Raw genomic sequence first — 21,262 nt, forward strand, 5'->3', positions numbered from 1 at the left:
GAAGTTGCACGGGATAATATGCTCTTACTATATAGAAAAGATATAACCGACATGGAAAGTGTCAAAGTGGCGAATATCGCTGATACTCACATCGCCTTAAAAGGCCTACTGTTAAAAAGTCACGGGCAGCGAAATAAAGCAGAACTGGCACCGAGAGGCGCGTGCTCTCATCGCTACGATAGCAACAGAGTTTTGTTCATTCGGTGATAACAATCACAGTTTATATGAAGAGTTTCGAGCAGTTGCAGCTATCATCGACAGCTTCCACCCTCCTGACCTCTTCCAAGAGCGCAGTGAATTTTGTATGAAATGTGCAATAAATGTTTCGTGTTGCGTGGGCCGGTTGGGTATGGGAGATAGAAACTCTCTGAGCTACCAAAGGCGATAGATACTAGCCATGCGGTGAAAGACTTACCAGATGCCGAGCCGTAAGGCAGTACTCAGAAACATTGTATCTGCGACACAATCAATCTTATCTTGGCTGAGATTATGAAGAGGAATTTTTGCGGGGGCGTCCGACAAGCTCTGTGCTAACAAAATAAAATACCAGAACTGCAGAATAGCTTACTGTCAATCAACTGTGATCTAACATAGAAACAATTAACATCAATGATTCCTAGCTCTAAGAGAAGAGCATCTCATTAAGAGAAAAAAACTTACACCCCAGGTTTGTTCAACGCTCCAATTTTTGTGAAGCCGTGAGAAGCTGATTGATTGTTTACAAGCGGCGAGCAAACATGTACGACTGTCGAAAAAGCTCATCGTACGCGAATGCATTTGAGATATACGTTATTTGTGTGATACGCAGCTGGACTTCTTGCTAACGTGTCAAAAGCTCGTTGACCTTTCTGTGAAACTTGAATACATAATATAGCACAAACCCTGTCACGTTTTTGAAATAGTCTTGTCCTAGGAACGGCGTGGCTGAAATGCCATGATCCATGGATTGAGTAACTGTCTCCTCGTTCATGTAAATCAACAGCTCGCTAAAAGCGAGCAACATGAGGTGAAGCGTGTCAACTGGTTTAAGTCCCCCTCAGAATGGCCTTGATACGGACGGGCATTTTCCGTTACACTTGGTAGCTTTTGTTGATCATTCCAACGCCGACTTCTCTGATGGATTCATCTATGGATAATTTGGATACCACAGGCGATGGTTGCCCTCGCATCAACAGTGAGGAATATTCGTTTCTAGTACACTCGCAATGAAAGTGCTCGGTGGAGCTGCGAGATTTAAGCTGAAGTCACGCGGTCCTCAATATTCTCCAATTGGATCGAGAAGCGACAACTAAACGCTTCAAAAAATTTGTTGCGTATAAGCAAGGGTTATTGGGCTTTCTATCCCAGAACATACCGACGCCAGCTCCGTCACCTCCACCACAAGTGGTGGTTACACCGTCGGTACACACGAAACGTCCCGTGAAAATCTAGATGAAAAGTTTCAACGGGGACAAAGATGACAGTCTTCCGTTCCGGCAGCAATGAGCATCGCTATTTCGATGGCTTAAGATTGTGAATGCCGCAGTCAAGTGGCCTTGGATAGCCGCGCAAAAGTTGGGCGATGACATGGGAAGTTAAGCGCCCTAGCTACTTTGCCAAACGACAAGACTTGAAAATGGCCATGGAATCGATGTTCCTTCTGTCGAACGTGGCATTTCGACAACGGTCGATTTTATCTTCGTGCCGTCAAGACAGCAGCACACTGCACGACTATGTACAGAAGCTCCGTGTGCTTCGTGCCAGCATGGCAAGCGAACCAATACTAGCGGCAGTGATGGCCACTGTTTTTATGGAGAAAATTGCTTATAGTCCTCCTAAGACTGAAAGCTTCGGCCAGGATCGACGACTCTAAAAGATGCAATAATGACTGCATTGCGAGGGGACTACTGTCATCGTCAAGCATTTGGTCAACCGGTAAACACCTTGGAAGCAGTGACTACTGTACCGGAATTCCGGAAATTCATGGATCTTAGCACGGTGACTTTCCATGGTCAGCAAAATCGCTATTACGAATTTTCACGATTCGGTCATATCCGCCGTGATTGTTCACGTTCTCATCGTAATGGTCCCGAGTCGCGTGGTACCAATACAACGAGGCGTTTGGGAAACGCCTGAATCCAGTAGACGCAGGAAGGTCTTCCGGGCCATTATAAACTCTTGTGGGTTTCGTGGTAGAATCACACACGAGAGTTTAGACCTTGAAGAATCGCCGTCCGTCGTTAACATCACATGTCGGAGAGGTCTCCTCGTGGTCACAGCGAGTGTAAGAGCTATGGTCGTCCATTTAGAGTTTGATTGACTCTGGTGCGTCGCGTAACAACGTGCGGAAGCAAAGTGTTGCTGTAAATGGCACAGTGCTTTTAGATGCACTAGATAAAAGCAACGACTCTATTTGAGTGAAGTTGGCCACTGGCGCGGTGGTCAACGCAAATAAAATTATAGTTAATCTTCAACTGAAGCTCGAAGACTTCAACTCGAAGAATGTATTCATATCCTCGAGATGGACAAAAAGTATGATCTGATTTTAGGTATACCGTGGCTTGAGAAGCAAGTGCCATGGTTTAATTGCGATCAAAAACGATTGAGAGTAGCCCTCCTAGCGTAGGTAAAACCCCTGGGCGTAATGAGCCCACATTCCCCAGATACTGGAAGAATCGTTCAAGCGCTTGACAGTCGTATGTTGCGTATGGAGTAACTACTATTATCACTCATGGAGTGTGTCAACTGCTCGGAACTGACCACTTAAAACGAATGACCGTCGGTGGTATGACGATTTGCCTAACGGAAAGAAATTATGAGGGAAAGATTGCGGTTGTTGCCCCCCCTCTCAAGACAGAGGGATGTTTTCAACATGTCTGTACTGGAAAGTCGAAGGGGTCGACTGCGGCTGTATATGCCACTCTTTCCACTAACACAGTGGCCAGGCCGGATTGCGGATCAATGGGTATGATTGACAACACACAAAGGTGCAGTTCCCATCGGTTGTGTGGTTGAGCACACATATGTGAAGGAATCACCGGATTTGTTGATAGCGGTACTGATACTCCCGCTCTGGATGCGGTTGAGTCCGCCTATGAGTTAGTCCAGCATACTATTCCCACGATGGAACTGTAGCATGAGAAGATGCTGGTCCAGGTATTGTGGATGAAACGGATTGTAAAGTTACCAGATCAGATATTCTTTTAGAAATATTTCTGACGACGAAAGAGGTGGTGCAGCTTTAGGAAGTCACTAATGATAGCTTCCTAAACGGCCTCAAGTGTGATGGTATTTCGGAGGTCGTGTTGCTACTGTCGAAGGTCGATTCAGCGGAACTCCCCCTTATTATCAGTTATGGATGATTCGGATCTTGAAGAATTTTGACAGCGTTTGGAAATACGCTGAGGATCTGCTACTCTGAGGGATCCAGGTGATCCATAATTTACACTTGTCATGGAATACAAAGATGACGTCCTTAAAGCGGAGCCACCCTTTTGTTTCCCACCCGAACGTGAAGTTCGACATGAAATCGATCGTGAACCTGGTTCAAAGCATACAGTGCTTCTACAGTGGCCACTGTCGCGTGAAGTTCGTTAGTATATTGATGGGTTCTTTGCTCAACAGCCATCTGCTGGTTTGGTGAGGAAAGCCAGTCCCCTCACAACGCGCCGACTTTTAGTGTGCGCAAACCAAATGGGAGAAGCTGCATTGATCACGCCTACAACAAGTTAAATGCGCGACAATTTCCGCTCAAACGCCGGTTTCACTAAAGAATGTGATCAACCACCGTATGTCCGGCTGTACACAAAAATTGGATTTGGTTCACTAATGAGGATGATGTCTCGTTGACTGCTGTTAATACACCATCCAATATGTTATGAGAGTGGCTTGTGATACCACAAGGACTATTCAATGTCCTAGCAACGTTCGATCGATTGGTTTCCCATCTGTTTCGGTTACTGCGACGCTTTGCACAAACTTATTTTACCCACATTTTTGCTTTTTCGAAAAACGAAGATGGTCGATCTGCCATAAAGTGCACTTGGAGCACCTCCGTATGGAGTTGAAATGTATGTGTGAAAATTCATAGCCAGCGAATCTTGCTTTTGGTGAATGAAGTACCGGAACTTGGTTGTTTTGTCGGTGAACGCAGCGATCGTGCAGACCCAGAGAAGGTCAAAGCAACTGTGCAGTAGCCGACGCCTCGGAATCAAAAAGAATTGATGAAGTTGAAGCGTTTTTTTCAGCTACCTGCATCGTTTCTCGCGTAACTACGCGGACATGGTTCACCCGCTATCAAACTTGGTGAGGAAGGACGTACCATTCGAGTGGTCATCCACTGCGAAGAAGTATTCACTCAGATCACGGACAGCTTACTTGCTATACCAGATGAAACGATGTCGTATAGCGTGGTGTGTGATGCTTCTGAGTTTGCAATCGGTTGTGCACTCTTGCAAAAGAACTAAGATATACACGATCATGTCGTGTCATTACAATCGCGACAGCTGAAGCAAGCAGAAAACAACTACCTTGTCCGTGGCTGGAAGCTTTTTGCAATAAATTATACTGTGGTGAAGACCCACGTCCACCTCATGGGTTTAAGTCTGCTTGCCGTCTCCCTGGATCACACAAACTTACGTTATGCAGTTCATCCCCCTCACTTATCACAGCGGGTTGCTCGCTAGTTGTCATTCTTTGCAGACTACAACTTCACGGTTGTGTATAAACCGGGAAATTTGAACGTGCCGGCTGACGCGTCGAAAAGTCAACCAAATTATAAGCTAGCGGATATTAGCTATATTGAAAACGATGTATTCGATATGATACTACGAGCGTCTGTTAGATAGACAGTGCGAACCGAACATCGAGGCACTCTCACTAAGTGACATGGAGCTCCATGACAAGCTTCCTGATCGCTTGAAATCAAGGATACATTGTTATGCATGAAAGGAAGGTCTATTTCACTATGAAGTTGCACAAATGGTATCAAGCCAGACTAAAGGGATGTGGTCTTAAAGAAGCTGGTGTCGTACGGATTGTGGCTCCACGGAACGATGCGTTGAAGCACAAGGTTTGTACGAGGCGCATGATACGACGATTACCGGTCACTTTGGCCGTGATAAGACCTACCAATCCCCCCCAATGTGTGACGCTGCATGTTCAAGTGGGTTGCACGATTGCGATGTCTGTCAGCAAGAGAAAGGCACACGGCACACGCAAGTGCCAATGCAGAGTCTCCCAGTTCCTACTGATTGTTGGAAGTCAGGCGGTCTCGACTGTATCGTTGGCTTTCCCGAAAATGATGAGGGTCACAACGAAGTGCTCGTCTTCGTTGATAGTCTCAGTAAGATGGTTCGCATGGCTTCGTGTAACTATTCCGTTGCTTCGGCTAAATTATTCTTTGTTGCCATACGCCATCGCATCTGTTTGTGTACACTATTCACGAGTTGCCTTGGACAGAATTGTCTCGAACGCTTGGCATACGCTAGGATATGTCACAGCGGTACACCCGGAGACCGATTGGTAAACAGAACGTGCCAACCGAGTGGTCGGTGATGTGTTGCGAAGCTTCTACGCGGATAATCCTGCAGAACGGAATTCGTTGCTACCACTGATAGAGCTTGCTATAAATCATCCGCTGGAAATAAGCCATTTTTATAAATGACTTGCGACACCCGCAAGTACCACTATGTGCGATGTGTGGTGTCTCTGGCGTTAGTGGGAAGGAGCTCGGCAAATCATTACCTCTCAAATTACTACAATCAATGATGCGGAATGTGAAGCGCAAGTACAAGAATGCCGTAGACTAATTCATCATGGGTCGTGCGAGTGTGATGTCACGAGTGTGAGATGCAATGGCGAATGTGCAAGATCTAAAAAGGAATACGCAGATAGACAAATCTGTCGAGGCAAAATATATTTTATTGTTGGGAATATGTACTACTTAGTACCTAAAACCTATCAGACGATGCTCTTTCAAACTTGACAAGCTCAGTGCTATTACCTCGCTTCATCAGTCCATTCCGTGTAGTGTCATGCCATGGAAATGCTTACATCATCGAATTGCCAACTGGCTCAGGACACATCCAACGTTCTACGTAGGCAGCTCAATCCCTGTCATTACGATGACGCGACTTTCAACCGGAATGTAACGCAGTCTTATTCGAATATGACTCCTGACCCACGAGGGGCAAAATAAGGACCTCTTTGGCGTCGTCGCCACAGCATCATTCTCAGATGCAAGAGGATTGTCTTGAGCGTCGGGACCAAACGAACGAACGTACGAGTCGGAACGTCGACAGGAAACATATGGCTGCTGATTGCGTTGTTTTTTTGGAGAAGTTTATTTACCCGAAGCAGAGCGAAGTCGCTTGGTAGGAGGCTCCACACATCAGCGTTAGCAGCCGCAGCAGGAGAAAGAACTTGTGGAGCCTGCTCTAGTTGCCGAATCCGAATCAGACTTTCAACTGCATCCTCAGGCGAGTTTTCATGACTCCATGCGAGATCGCATAAGTCGCAGACGACTTGTCGAGTATCCTTCACGCGTGTCGCGTCCATGACACGCGATCAAACACCATGACCATCCGCCGGTTCATCATGGATTTTTTTTACTTGCGTCAGTTGCAATTCCAGATCAGACGAAGAAGCAAAGAGACGCCCTCTTCGGGCACTTCTTTCTCCTCTTGATCGACACGGAAATCGATGCTACTATGTTGAGAACGGGGTGGCAGTGAGGAACGTCCGCAGTCGGACGCAGCTTTTGGTGAAATGGCTGGGCTCTCCGGCGAACGAGAAAACGAGGCAGGTTCGTAGTCGTATTCTTTGCGACTATGGTGATATTGTTCTCGCGTTCGTCGCGGGTCCAACGACGGACCCCGCTTCAGACTCCGTCCCCACCTATCCTCTATATCCTCTCTCCCTTCTTCTTGTCGTGGATTCAGCTAATCATCGCACGTATTTCACGAGCATCTTTGATATCTGAGAGAGCCCAATCTTCACTATTAAATAGGCAAGCCGGAAGCACAAATTATGTATATTCAGCAAGTCTGCAGCGGTATTCGCGTTTTACAAACGGTAACACTCACGGATTTGGTCGCACGAACCCATGACCAGAATCGAGTGCCGAATATCTGGAAGGAATCCAGATAAAATAGCTGGATGCACGGATCGAACAGACTTTGTGGGTCACCTCCAGCACGTGTAACCGGTCTGATGGCGCGAAAATCCGCGGTTCTAGTCATCATTCGTGCTTCCATTTGACTGAAGAGTTCGTGAAATTTTAGGATGCCACCACCATGTCGGTCGTTAAATTAGTGACGACAATCAATTTCACGATAGTGCAAATATGCTGGACGACTAAACTCGTCGATGGTCATTTCATAGCAATCGTCATCACTTCAAGCTGGTCTTTCGATGCCAGGTTTCAGCTCAATGTGCATAAGAGCGTTCGACGTGGAATTAAAGCATCATCAAAGCTCAATGATGGCAAAGGAGCCTTGGACTGAGTTGCGGTTTTGCTCTGCGCTAGTAGGGGTTGGTGGAGTGGGGTCAGTCTCATTTTGAACCACATACTTTTTCTGTGGTTAACATTAACTACATATCTTGCATAGCTGTCTTAATATCCCTTAGATCTGTTTATCAGAATAAGAAGCACTTAATGTTAAGGGGGGATTAAGGCATATTGGCCATAAAAATGTCACTTTATCTTTTCCTCCTCGTTCGCGTAAATCGACGACTCGCTGGACGCGAGCAAGATGGGGTGAAGTGTGCTTACTGTTTTAACTATTCCTATGTACTTGCGTGTATACGGACGGCCAATTCCGTTACATTTCCAGGGCGCTTCCGCATCTCCTTCCTACGAAAGCCTCACCTACAGACCATCAACCGCATCTGCGAAGCCTGTTCTGCGGTGAGGATAGAACAACATCGCTTACTTAATGCGCATTCAAGATATGGTGAGTGGTGTATTGTGTTTTTTAACCTAATTCCCGACGTGGATCGACATCATGCTTGGACAGTACACGCATGCTGGAAGCACTTTAGCACATCACGCTTGCAATCCTTCGTCACTGTATCGACTGATCGCAACGACCCTTTGTTCCGGCAGTGCGCACTGCTTCCGCTATTGCTGGAGCTACGGGTGGTCAACACAACCTCCAGCTTACCATTCGGCGGACCCAATCTGAATAAGACCAATTATCGATCAAGTTTGGGCCAGACCAGCTTTCGCGCGATTGCTCGCTGGGTGGTTTCACGCGCGCGAACACACCACTGTTTGCAATTACGTTTCTCAAGTAACATAAGTAAATTTGGCCCCGCTCCCAAACAGAAGAAGACTATTTGCAAGGTATCGTTTATGTGTCAACCATGTCAGACAGCGGTTCTCTAGCAGACAAACACAATATTGGTATAGGTCATTGAATACTAGAAGGCTCGCCATAATATTTTAGGTAGACCAAACCTTCACCCAGTAACTCTAATATCACAGGCAGTTTGACTTGTATCTGTCGGTCTATTTCATGATTCTTACTGACAGATTTATCTGCTTTGCTGTTTTGTAATCTCGGTTAAGTACTTGGGAACATAAGCTACCAAAATCCACACGCTACGATAAAGCGAAGCTGGTAGCTATCCTACATTTTTCGGGACCAAGTCTGTACTCCCTCTTTACACTTTGGGCTTTTTTGGTGCGTGGAGCCTCCAGCGTACCCATTTTTGTGCGGGTTGGCAGGGCAGAAACACTTTTATTTGAGCGGGATTACACGTACCCTAGTATGAAAGGGTGGGTTACATAAGATGAGTGTGACCGTACAGAGGTGTGGATTACACAAGTCGGTGTAATCACACAGAAATGTAATTACACCGTAACAAGAAGCCTCTACGTGGTGGGACTGCCAGTAGTGGGCATATTAATTCGGTTTTACTATCTAATGAGGAAAACCTAAGGTCATAAAATAGGCGGCTCTGCCGCATATAAACAGATAAATACGGGTTCAATTCTGAACGGAATAGTTCATTTGCCTTGGTTAAGGTTTTTGGTACTCTTGGAGGTAGCGGATTGCGATCCTCCACACTCGTACTGGTTCTGGTATAGAACGTAAGGTTGGTGACCTTAGTAAGCTTCCTCTAAGCAAAGAGCTACGGCAGCCCCGCAGCACTTGGAAGCACTCGTTGTCAATCTACGCCTGAGTCATTAAGACTGATCCTCTGTGAGGATGGAGCAACACTCCAATTTGCCTCTGCTGAGCCCTGAGGACGTGGAAAACCTTGTTTCGCAAGGGACCAAAGCAAAAACGCGCACCTAGAGGCGTGTTCGAGCTATAAAAATGCTCTGCTAGAGCACCTACAGCAGAAGCTGTCGGCGTCGACTGCGTCCATGACGCCACCGCCGAAGAAGGATGACTCCTCCCGACCCAGGCCGCACATCATGATGCTCTCAGTGCATCCGTCTTCTTTTGAAAAAGTGGTGAACGTGGCATTGGAGGCCAAATTCAACTTTGAGTCGGCACGACTTGGTTGAAATTCACACCCACAGAGCTCGTCGAGCGGGACTGAGTCCATAGATATCAGCTCTGATGAGAAAGAGGAGGTAGAGCTCCGGGGTGCCGATCAGCGCTGAAATATCCGACAGTGTTCTGTCTGTGAATACACCCTTCACCTTCGGACTGGTTTCCCCCTACATAAGGCGCGTAAAGGTTTGTCGAAGCGACGTTCCGCTTCAATCCAGTCTGGTTTGACGCGGGGAAACGAGACAACCAGTAGGCGCGGGGCGCCCCACTGGGGGAGAACTGAGTTTTGCTGAGCGTCAAAGCAGTAGAGATCAGCAAAGTCCAGCCCCGAAGAGCTCCGAGCTCTTGAAAACGCAATGTGTATGCAAGCCGAGCTTCCTGGTCGTAAAAGCGACTGTGAAGGGCTTTGAGAAGCCATAGAAGATTCTAATCGACCCCGTGGAGTCAGGCAACTATGCTCGACGCTTCACAATAGAAGTAAGTCATCTGTACGCTGACGCGCTGAGTGCGCGGTTGAGTGATACCGTCACTGTTTGCTTAGCGACGGGGACTTGTGTCACTGTGCCGAAGGTCCCTGTGGGCCTCAGAGGCAAGTTTCTTTACTTCGATAGCGTGAAACCTTGCCTAGTTTTTGACTTGTATTCAAGATATGACCTTATCCTTGGTAGGACATGGTTGGAACACGATGAGCCATGGGTTGATTGGAGGTCTAAGACCTTAGGCGCTACGAGCACGTCTCTTGATGAAACTTTTGTGAGTCATGAACCCACCTTTGCTAGGAAGCAGAAGCGCTATTAGCGCGGGCACTGGTCAATGTACTGGATATCGGAGCATCCAAGCGTCGAACACCGAAGGTGTATTGAACAAAGGTCCGGAGTATGCCTCGCGGGCTGAACTTGGAGTGGCACGGTATCCAAACTGTGAAGTTTGCGGAAATAGCAGCTCTTCGTCGGATGAAATTAATAATATCAAGGCTCCGATGGAGAAGGGAGTGGGGACACGGGACGACGCTGATCGCATTTTCTCACTCGTCTCACCGAGACGTAAAACATCAATCGTGAGGTGACGGCAATGCCGTATTGTTTTTGCAAGACCCAGGGCGTCGACCCTGACCCAGGTTGTGTCTACCGTAGACGATAGCGCACAGCTATACACCCCTGTAACGGTGTGATGGGGAGGAAGACGGCGATGTCCCCCTCGAGGCTTTTCCCGCGGTGGATGCTCGTCTTGAGCTGGGCGAGATACCCTTCGAAGGGTTTATCAGTGCCTTGAAGGCAGGCGATTTAACCGAGGTGATCATTAAAAGACCGAGCGAAGAGATAAATTCCTCGTCGCTTCTGGATAAGGCTGTTAAGGAGGACACCAAGAGATTGATGAACGCACAAAGTGGATCGTCGATCCTGAAGGATCCCTCGGATCCGTACTATCCTTTAGTATAGGAATTTCAAGACGTTGTCCACAAAGACCCGCCGTCGGTCCTACCTCTGGTCGAGGTGTGCGTCATGAGATTGACCTGATTCCGGGAACCAAATACTATGTAACACGCCAATGACCCTGGTCCAAGGAGCAATGTGACGTCATTGACGCCCTGCGAAGCAAGATGCGGGAATGGTGTGTGAGAGCAAGTCTCCCCATTCGACACACAGGTTTTGTGTCCGGAAGCCGAAAGGCAAATGGCGTATCGTTCACGCTTACAATAAGCTCAACGCTGCCACCATTCCGGCACAAACGTCAATTCCTAGAAAGGATGTTTTTTAGATAAACATGGTGGGATATACGAAATACAGTGCACTCGATTTGATAAATGAATACTACCAATTGTTCATGGGAGCGAGTGATATTCCACTGACAGTGGTGAGTACTCCGAGCGGGATGCTATGGGAGTGGATAGTGATGCCCAAGGGCTGTCTTATGCACCAGCAACATCCAATCGTCTTGTAACGCAGTTGTTCAGGCCCCATCGGGCATATGCACAAACATACTTCGATGCCATCTTCGTCCACAGTCGTGTGGGGCTCGAATGCGCAGATGAGGAAAACCATATCGTTCATTTGAGAGCATTTCTTGAGTGCATGCGCACGAATAAGCCGTATGCTAATGCAGATAAGTGCATCTTCGGCGCGGGCGATATTCTCCTATAAGGAAGCGTGACCTACGAGCAAGCGGATCCCGCTAAGGTCAAGGCCATTGTGGACTGGTCGATTCCAAAGAACCAAAAGGACTTGCGCAAGTGGCTTGGCCTCGCCATCTATTCGCACAAGTATTGCGCAAATAATGCGGGAATGGCACGACTAATGTCGAACCTCCTTAAGAAGAATATCGAATGGTATTGGGAAACGAGCGTCGGAGGGCTTTTGATAAGGTCAAAGACAGCCTCCTTGATGCAACAATACTGGCGTTGCCAAACGTCGATCGTCTTTTTAGTGTCGTCTGTGACGCTTCGAACTTTTCCATCGACTGTGCACTGCTGCAAGCACACCCCGAGATGCGAGATCGGATGATCGCGTTCAAATCTCGCCAGCTTAAGGCTGCGGAGAAGAACTTACGAATCCACGACAAGGAATTACCTGCGATGTAGTTTGCACTTGTCAAGTTCAGGGTGCCCTTGCTGGGCTCAAAGCCATTTGTGATCTACACGCGCGTCCTTGGGCACTGCGACTCAATCGCCTCACCTCTCGCAGAGGATGACCAGATGGCTTTTATTCTTTGCAGAAAATTACTTCGAGGTGAGGTATAAGCCAGGAAAGCAGAATGCTTTGGCCGACGCGTTGTTACGCAGACCGGACTATGAGCTTGCCCATGTCACGACGGTGACGTCGTCAGTGACGCTTTTGATCCGCGCCGCATACGCGAGGGAATGGACTTCCTCTAAATCCTCGACGAGAAAACCCGTCGACCGTGGTGGGCGCGGTGGGTGGCGCTCAATTAGAAGGTTTGGGATGTGCTTTCCGTGAAGCCGCGAACGTACTGTCCGGAGATGCAACGCGTGCAGAAGACGATGAAGGGCTCTGTCATCAGAACAAGCTTGGCTGGGTGTTTATCGTATCCTAGACACGATGCTCATTGAGCGTAGAATGTGTAAAGATGGTTTTAGGGACGTAACGGTGTTTTAGACTCGCGAGCCTCGTTTGAGGTGACAGTTAAATGTGAATTGTGGGTATTCACAATTTCAATGGGGAAGAGTGTAACGGGGTTACACGTACTCATGTATGGTAGCGTGGGTCACACAAGATGATGTGGCCGTACAAAGGTGTGGGCTACACAAGTCGGTGTAATCAGACAATGGTATGACTACACCGTAACAAGAAGCCACTACGTGACAGGTTTGCCAGTAGTTATGCGTTTTACTATCTAAGGAGGGAAACCTAAAATGTTAGATACAGGCGGCTCTGCCGCAAAAAAAACTGATAAATACAGTTTTATTTATGAACGGAAGAGTTTGTTTGCCTTGGTTAAGGTTTCTGGTATCTTGGAGATAGCGGACTGCGATCCACTACACTCGTATTGGTAACGTAGGGTTGGTGACCTTAGTAAGCGTCCTCTAAGCAAAGAGTTACGGCAGGCCCGCTGCATCAATAGTGTGATTGCTTGTCCATTTTCGTGATCTATCTTCGGCTGCCTTGCTTTGGATTTAATGGAGATCGAACCAGGTACCCCTGGTCCCAGGTCAAATGACCATCCATTCGTTGGTAAGCTCAGTACTTTGAGCATCACTCTCAGGCTGTATTCGAATTAGCGGCCATATTTCCTGTCATTTACACAGTGAAGCTGTCATTTTTTACTAGCAGCATTTATTTTCCTGACTTATTGGGAGCGGCAGATTCAAACGACGAACGACGAGCACGTACGTCAGCTGGTTGGCAATTGGAACTTTGAGGGTTGTGACACTGGAGGTTCGGTATTCGTTTGAGCTATTGAAAAAACCGGGTAATACCCTACAACAAATAAAGTCAACGAATCTGCCTTCGGCATTTTATCGCTGAGAAATGGAGTTGCAATCAAGGAAATAAAGCGACGCTGGCTTCGAGTAAAGAGGTGATGACGGATTCCATTTCGTCCATACCGCATGTATGAGCAACAACAAAGCATACGTTGATGTTATGGACTACGCTGTTCCTTCTTGACCAAATGGTCGCCATTCTCTCAAAGATAAGACGCAATTTATTCGATAAATCGGATGTGCCTCTTAAATCGAGAAGAACGGCTCTTTCAACATTTGCAACTAGAGAATTCGGACGAATCATAGCATACGCTGTTCAATCACTATTGATTCGCTTTTAAATCAAGCTCAAGTACGTAGCGAACCATATTTTTCGTGCAATGCCTGAGCTGCAATTGCCACGCTTAAGTTGTGCATTATTCTGGACACGAAGGGAATCAGAACGTGAGAGATGGGAGGCTTCGGTAAACGAGAATATGCACCGTCATTCCCCACCGCATTTACATACCATCTTTATCTTCATGTACAATCGTTGTTTAGTGTGGTTTGGATGGACGTGATGTTGCTATCTGACGAAGTCAGCCGTGATTTTGACTGTGAAACCATGCAGTCTTGCTGGAGTCTATTGATGCTGAAACCTGCCGGTAGGGCATGTGCATACGTAGGTGCATGTGAAAGTAAAGTATTGTACCAATTACTATAGCAGGTGCTGGTGACGAGCGCAAAATATTTTATCACATGATTTTCCTTTAACAGATTCCTGGTGAGCGATCTGGTTACTTGGTGTGAAGGAGTGTTATTTTGAATTGCTTCACATTCACCACCTGTGATAGTTAGTACCTTCAAACCAGAAGACATGTAATGCGAATCATCACTTCAGAAGCAGTGATGATAATCTCTAAATGACGGCGGAGATGGTGAAGGCTCTGGTCACTTCATCCGTTATGGTTATTCAAACGAAAAATCGCTGAAAGCAGGTTAACTGCTGAAGTGCTCACTGCGGAACAAACATTTCATCCCATTTGACACCGCTGACTTTTTATTTTGCACCAGTTCTTGCGCTTTGCCAAGACACGATCTGAATATTTTATATACACATGAAACGCTCGTGCAGTAGGCGCTGAAGCAGAAACATATCTTTGAGAATGTCATACCACTGATGGCTGACTGTGGGCACTGACTGCTACTTTACGCTCCGACAGCAAAAAACCGAATAATTGGGTGGCCGCATTTTAAACTTAAAATTTGACGTGCTACCGCTAGCCTATCATGTCACTTTTTGCCATGCAAGAAGCCAGTCCAATAGCTCTCAAGCAGCGACGCAGCTAAAAGACAAGAGCCATGTGGACGATCATAGATTGTGGCGTATGAGTGTGAGATGTAGAAAACTTACTCGGCTCTTTTTTGCGAGTTTTTTTGTCTGAAAGCACCATTCTTGTATTGGCTCCATTTGTGCAAAATGACTCAAGACAATTTGCTGCAGCACGAGCATCGTAGGTTCTTATTATGGCCCGAGGTTTGTTGCAATTGTTTCAAACGCGACTCATAAATACCTGCTCATATTCATTTCGTTCAGAGACTTTCGTTTTCAAGTCGGATTGACAAAGTTGATGCTGCAATTAATCAGGTAACAGAGATCCCTCCGGCGTTTGCGGTGGCAGAGAATGGAGACATTGCCCGGGCGGTGAAGCGCTACCAAGCCACGAAGGCGTGGAGGAAGCAGATGCAAGTCGAGGAGATTTTAATGAGGCCTCAGACACACTACGACACTATTAAAACGTTTGGCCATTTACCTCACCCATTTTGTATGAGTTGATCACGTTTGATTTACTCGATTGCTGTTGCAGACACTACGTGCAATATCTTCACAAGCAAGACAAACTCGGCCACCCTCTTTACATTGAAAAGATTGGCTCTATTAATATGCGGCAATTCAAAAAGCTTGGTATCACGCAAGAGACGCTGATCAATCACTATCTGTTTGCTATGGAGTTCACACTAAAGTACGCAGCGCACCAGGTCTGTTCGTGTGATGCCTGCGCTGCAAGTGCCACACAAAAACTGTGCATTATACTAGATGCAAAAGGTATCGGAATGCGTGACATGGGTGGCGAGGCTCTCGACTTCTTTCGTCGATGCACAAGTATCATGCAGCGTCACTACCCACAGCGTTCACTCAAAATTTTTATCGTGAATGTGTCATCGTGGTTTAGCATAGCGTGGAAGGGCGTGAAACCCCTACTAAACGAAGCCACTCGTGCAAAGACTAATATTTTGACTGAGAGTGAGACCGCAGCATCATTACTGGAATTCATTGACGCTGAAAATTTGCCGGTGGCATACGGCGGTACGTGTGCGTGCGTAGGCGGATGTGAGACAAACTCGTCGTATCAACGTCTTGAGCGAGCGTTGGTGGAAAGTGTGCTCAAATGCAAACCATTCGAGGCAGAAGAGCTCATCCGCACCATTTCGCTTGAACGTTCACTCTGCAAGTTACGAAGTAGCGACGAAAGCACGATTTCGGAATCAAATTCACCATCATCGGAAATTTCTATTAAAAAAAAAAATCAAGCACTCTGCTTGGCGAGCATTTTCATGTAGGATTGGTCAAGTAGCAAGTTTACTTGACGCGTGTTATACAATATAGCTTCAAATTAGGAGTGTATTTTATAGACGTAAAACTAAGAAATAAAGTTTGTACTGCTAAAGTATATCATTGATAACCAAAATTGTATTTTTCAGATATATTTTTAACTAGATATGAGACGCACTTTGATCCACGAGGCTGATCCGCGCACGTTCTGGCAAAGATTTCCCGAGGTGAGCTCGGCTTTTAGTTGCTTTTGTTTTGCGTATTCGACTTTATGGCTTTGCAGAAAGAGGAATTGAATCAATATTGGTACTCGGCGGATACGGTGGCTGCACTTGCTAAGGAAGCTATCGAAGAGACGCCAGAACAAAGTGGCCGAATTGCTTTCCTGTCGACTCCGAGCGTCTACTTTGCTTGTCGGAATCAGCAAAGAGATGACCTCACTACGCGCGAGTGCTTTCTCTTTGATGTGCGTGGGTATTTATAACAGAACATCATTTCTAGAAGAAGCATTACTAAGCGTTTCTTTCCAGTTTGATTCCAAATTTGCGCCAGAAGGTAGATTCTTCGTTCCATTCGACTTTAAGAAGCCCGAGAATGTGCCGGAAAAGCTTGCAGGCACTTTTGATTTTGTCATAGTAGACCCTCCTTTTGTCACTCATGAAGTCTGGGAACTCTATGCAAAAACCATCAAGCTGCTTTTGCGCTCAAAAAACAGCAAAGTCCTCCTTACTACAATTGGTAAACTTAATTTTACGTGAAAGCCTGGCTGTTCGACTCATCCGTCTGTTTTGTAGAAGAGAATGCGACAGTGATATATAATTTGTTAGGCTGCCGCTTGCGAACTTTCAAACCATCTATCCCGCATCTTGTTTATCAGTATGCCATTTACACCAACTACGAATCACCTTCACTCGACATTGTAAATCCTGAGATCTCCATATAGCGTTATGATAAGTATTTGATCAAGTAGGGGAGGATCATGGTAGCGTAACAACGATCAGCCTTTCATTGGTTTCAAATTTATTTCTTGAAATAGACGACCACTCCAAGCATTGTGGCGTCTGCCGGGCTCGGTTAAGAAAATCCAAAGTTTGCGCTTCTAGTGACGAGCTCACTTTTGTGGCCGCTATTCGACTGCAGAAAGCAAGTCAGGCCACGCACAATGCAGCGAATGCTATCAATTCCGAAAATAAAACTCGTTAGAGCGAATGGTATTGATAAAGAGAAGGATCGTACATCTGCAGTTTCGGATCAATTAGGGACTGTATTGGTAAATTTAGGCACAACACCAATAAGGGCATGGGGGCCAGATGATTGTGCTCTCGACTTTCAATCACCGCTACCGTCTCCACCTCGGGCTATATCTACCTCCTCAAAAGCTGGACCAACTCTTAAAGTCGATGCCCAACTTGACGCTGAGCGAGTTTTCCCTATGTCTTCTTCGCCTTCGTCGAGCCTAACTTCATCGAGACGGTACACGAATGCACTAACATTTCATCTGAAACATTTGGTGTCAAAGGAAAAACGTCGGTATTTCTCTAATGGCTTCGACTTGGACTTGACCTATATTACTCGGCGACTTGTGGCACTGGGTTACCCTGCGGAATTGATTGAGGGCATTTATCGGAATCACTATCGTGATGTCTTTCGTTTTTTCGAACAGCGTCATCCTGGACGCTATCGTGTCTACAATCTTTGCGCTGAGCGTCGCTATGCATCGGTTGATAAATTTCATGGTCGTGTAGCTGAGTTTGGCTTTGAAGACCACTGCCCACCCCCATTGTCATTACTCATCCTGTTTTGTCAAGACGTGCACTCATGGTTACAATCGAATCCCGAAAATATAGTGGCTGTGCACTGCAAAGCTGGTAAAGGTCGAACAGGAGTGATGTTGTGCGCTTACATGCTGTACGCTAGGATATGGCGGTCCGCATCCGGAGCACTCGAGTACTTTGCAGCAGCCCGCTCAATGAAGCTGCAAGGCGTGACAATTATAAGCCAGAGGCGATTCATTGGTTATTTCAGCGAGCTGTGCCGTCGTTCTGAAAGTGCTAATGACGCTGAACAGCTTGGGTCGTACGAGGAAGAAGAACATCGCGAGCGAGCAATGTCGGTGGTAGATTATCATGCGTATTGGTTAAAGCAGATTCAAGAAGATTCAGAGAGATTCTCTTCACGAGAAAATATAAGACTGATAGAGCGGCCGCATGCCAAACCCATGTTGCCTGTGCGTGTAAAGCTTGTGCTTGTCGCAGTCGTTTTGTGTGGAGTTACTGATCACAAAAGAACAAGATCTAGTGCCGCTGATTGGCGAGTTCGGGTCGAATGCGGTGCTATTCGGCCCCGCGCTACGTCTTTTGATCTAGCTGGAACCTTTCAGCGTCAAATACGCTCCAAGTTTCACGGTGAAGATAAGGAAGAGGTTGTGGAATTGAAAATGCAGTGTTCTCGAGTGCTCGTTTGGGATGAGATTATGGTGGAACTTCGGCGGCGAAATGGGAGCGCTTTGGGCCACTTTTGGTTCCACACGGCGTTTGTTCCACAAGTGGACGACCACTATGAGTTGGAGTTGACAAAGATCGAAATTGACAAAGTCGCTAAAGATGCTAACCAAGGACATAAGAAATTTGCTCCTGACTTCAGTATGCGTTTGCTCTTTGAGCGGGTGACTGATTAACTGGGCCAACAAAAAATGCAATTTTTAGTTGAATGCAAGTTGCCGCACATATGCGCAACTGACTCATTTGATAAATGACACCATCGGTGCTTCGTTCCAAAAGGATATCGATAAAAAATCGTGATTCTTCCTAAAAACTGTTGATTTGTTTGTCCCATCTCCAGTTATTCTTGGATTTCATGCTTTGCATGCAAACCGTTCCACCACGTGGGGCAAATTTACGCTTAGATACGCTCACAAACTGACAATATGAAAGTTGTACGTAGCCCTTAAACATAGAACAGTAGGTCACAACCTCCGGTGTATATATTTTTGTAAGAATGTGTTTACCTAAGCATAGCAAGTGCTTCAAGCACTGAGTTAATCAGCGGACTTCCAACATTACAAACGTTGATTACTGGAATTTAGTACGAACTTGAAAGTTGGACTTAGGTCTCTCTACAAACAGCTGGGTAAAGTGTACGTCCGTCATCGTACCGCACATACCCCACATGTCCACATCGACTTCTCCTTGAAAGCGTCCCATTCCTCATCAGTACAACTATCTCTGAGCTTCACATTAAATGTAATATACAGAAGTAATGAAGTATCGGTAATGATGAAGATGATGGGACTTTGTAAAGGAGAGGTCCGTGTCGTCAGGCAACTAAGAATTATTGGATATGCTCAACAGAAATATTTCTTTAGACTTGTATTATCACTTTTGAAACAGCCGCAACAAACTAGATAACTGGATACCTTAGAGACGCTCCTGGATAAAGCGTACGAGCCTAACCTTTGTGTGTAAGAGGGCGCTGTTCACAACAGTCCCTCAAACACAACACGCACGCTTGTGCGACGAGGATACGAGTTCGGACGTTGGGGAGATAGGACAGTTCCAACTTGGAGGAAAGAAGAAGCGACTTGGGATCTTGAAGGTAATAAACTGATGTGAGATGAATTCATGGTTCCTATCTAAATGCAATACACCCAAGGACTTTCAGAGGTTTCAGTAACAAAAGCTTACTTTTCTAGGTTGTAAAATTAAGGGCGCACTGAAGTTGAGCCTCAGCTTGAACTTATACAAGATCTTCGGTGTACGGAGCTTACTCTCCGAAAAGCTTGAGCTTCAACTTCCGTGAGGAAATCTACCAGAAGTGACTGGCTTACGCCACCCACTTCGAAAAACAGAGACACGTCGGTCTCGTCGCCAGTACAGAACCCCAAGTAGGAACCAGTATTTTCATATCGCACAGAATGTTTGTGACTTCATATAAGATGTCATGTATGCATTTAAGAACACCATACTGTGAGCTATTTTCTAAATAATTCTTACGATGCATTCAGAAAGTGCATGGATGTACCATACTGTTATGGTTAAGTGTAATTCTTGATATCATCCCTCTTTGAAGTCAAAAGTACATTGATTCTTTTGAAACATATTGGAGCAGTCCACTTTCTGATCATTCATGAAGCGATCAAGTGAACAAGCCAGCATTAAAGAGCGGTCTTTGTCCACACGGCAAAAAGCGGTTCCAAAACCCTTTGACGTTTCCTCCATTTGGAGACACGAAGCTCTGACTGTGGGGCCATAGCCATAGTTCCCCCCACTCAAATTGTTTTTTATGGAAGCAGGCACTCTAGGATGAACACCATCGTTCACATCAAATGGCGAATGACCTGTCGAAACATGTGTGAAGTTGTCGAGCGAAAGCTCAACGAGAGGGAACAATTCACTTCACTCTTTGAACGACGAAGCGTAGCTGCGCAGCACTTTCGCTAGAACCTGATTCACAGGTTCTGTTTGACCGTCCGTTTCAGGGTCTAGCGCTGTTGACATGGACAATTTGGTGCCCAGCAGTCCAAACAGTGTACTCAGAAGCTTCGATGTGAAATGGGTGTCACGGTCCGACACGAACTCAACAGTAAGGCCGTAGAGACGGAAATCAACATCTACGAATATCTTAAGTGTTTTCTCGGCAGAGAACTTACACGAAGCAGGCGCAAGATGAACCATATTGCTTTTTCGGTCCACAAACGCGACGGTTTCATTGTGTCCATTCGTGTCACGCAGGAGTTTGAATATGAAGTCGATACTCACAGACTTCCAGCTATCAGTTACACTACCAACGATTGAATGGGGCCTGAGTGGAACCCGATGGTCTCACTCTCTGGCAAATTATGCAGGCTCGAACTTGTTCGTGCACCCACTTTTCATGTGTGGCCATTAGTAATTCCCGGGGAAGACCGAGAAACGTTTTCCACGTCTAAGATGACCACCTGAAGGGCAGTTATAGCACTTATAAAGAGACGATGACACAAACTTTCGTCATGAGGAACAAACCCCCCTGACGCATCCCCGTGTTCATCCGCATATTAGAACAATCCATTGTGTACTATAAAACGGTCAACACGCGATCTTGTGCGAGACGGTAGACCTTGCAGTGCTTTGTCGGAAGGGTCCTTTAAATACTTAAAAAGTCTTGGCATGTCTTATCAGACTTGTAGTGTCTGACTTTTTATCCGCGCACTGTAGTCGTAGGTTCGTCTGAACTTTTCCGCGCTGTCGACATGATCCGTGCATG

General features: G+C 46.3%; 6 protein-coding genes across 6 annotated transcripts; all 6 read left to right on the plus strand.

Annotated features, from left to right (window-relative positions):
• Positions 1 to 51: 51 nt before the first annotated feature.
• On the plus strand, positions 52 to 388 carry PHALS_12212 (uncharacterized protein; the record flags this gene model as incomplete). Its single annotated transcript, XM_024727718.1, has 2 exons — positions 52 to 161; positions 220 to 388. The coding sequence occupies 2 exons, from the start codon at positions 52 to 54 to the stop codon at positions 386 to 388; spliced, it is 279 nt and encodes a 92-aa protein (XP_024578267.1).
• A 7,528-nt stretch (positions 389 to 7,916) lies between these two features.
• Positions 7,917 to 8,165, plus strand: PHALS_12213 (uncharacterized protein; the record flags this gene model as incomplete). The annotated part of the gene is made up of 2 exons (XM_024727719.1): positions 7,917 to 7,934; positions 7,998 to 8,165. The coding sequence occupies 2 exons, from the start codon at positions 7,917 to 7,919 to the stop codon at positions 8,163 to 8,165; spliced, it is 186 nt and encodes a 61-aa protein (XP_024578268.1).
• Positions 8,166 to 13,527: 5,362 nt separating this feature from the next.
• Positions 13,528 to 14,885, plus strand: PHALS_14577 (uncharacterized protein). Its single transcript, XM_036407502.1, has one exon. The coding sequence runs from the start codon at positions 13,880 to 13,882 to the stop codon at positions 14,129 to 14,131; it is 252 nt and encodes an 83-aa protein (XP_036263199.1). The 5' UTR covers positions 13,528 to 13,879; the 3' UTR covers positions 14,132 to 14,885.
• A 2-nt stretch (positions 14,886 to 14,887) lies between these two features.
• PHALS_12214 (phosphoinositol transporter) lies at positions 14,888 to 16,029 on the plus strand (the record flags this gene model as incomplete). Its single annotated transcript, XM_024727721.1, has 3 exons — positions 14,888 to 14,944; positions 15,005 to 15,207; positions 15,276 to 16,029. The coding sequence occupies 3 exons, from the start codon at positions 14,888 to 14,890 to the stop codon at positions 16,027 to 16,029; spliced, it is 1,014 nt and encodes a 337-aa protein (XP_024578270.1).
• Positions 16,030 to 16,188: 159 nt separating this feature from the next.
• Positions 16,189 to 16,964, plus strand: PHALS_12215 (n6-adeninemlase domain containing protein; the record flags this gene model as incomplete). Its single annotated transcript, XM_024727722.1, has 4 exons — positions 16,189 to 16,248; positions 16,305 to 16,487; positions 16,552 to 16,759; positions 16,816 to 16,964. 4 exons carry the CDS (start codon positions 16,189 to 16,191, stop codon positions 16,962 to 16,964), a joined length of 600 nt encoding a protein of 199 aa, XP_024578271.1.
• A 219-nt stretch (positions 16,965 to 17,183) lies between these two features.
• PHALS_12216 (phosphatidylinositol--trisphosphate 3) lies at positions 17,184 to 18,698 on the plus strand (the record flags this gene model as incomplete). Its single annotated transcript, XM_024727723.1, has 1 exon — positions 17,184 to 18,698. The coding sequence occupies one exon, from the start codon at positions 17,184 to 17,186 to the stop codon at positions 18,696 to 18,698; it is 1,515 nt and encodes a 504-aa protein (XP_024578272.1).
• Positions 18,699 to 21,262: the final 2,564 nt, after the last annotated feature.

The sequence above is a fragment of the Plasmopara halstedii genome (genome assembly GCF_900000015.1).
Source record: "Plasmopara halstedii genome assembly, contig: Scaffold_614, whole genome shotgun sequence".
Lineage (NCBI taxonomy): Eukaryota > Oomycota > Peronosporomycetes > Peronosporales > Peronosporaceae > Plasmopara > Plasmopara halstedii.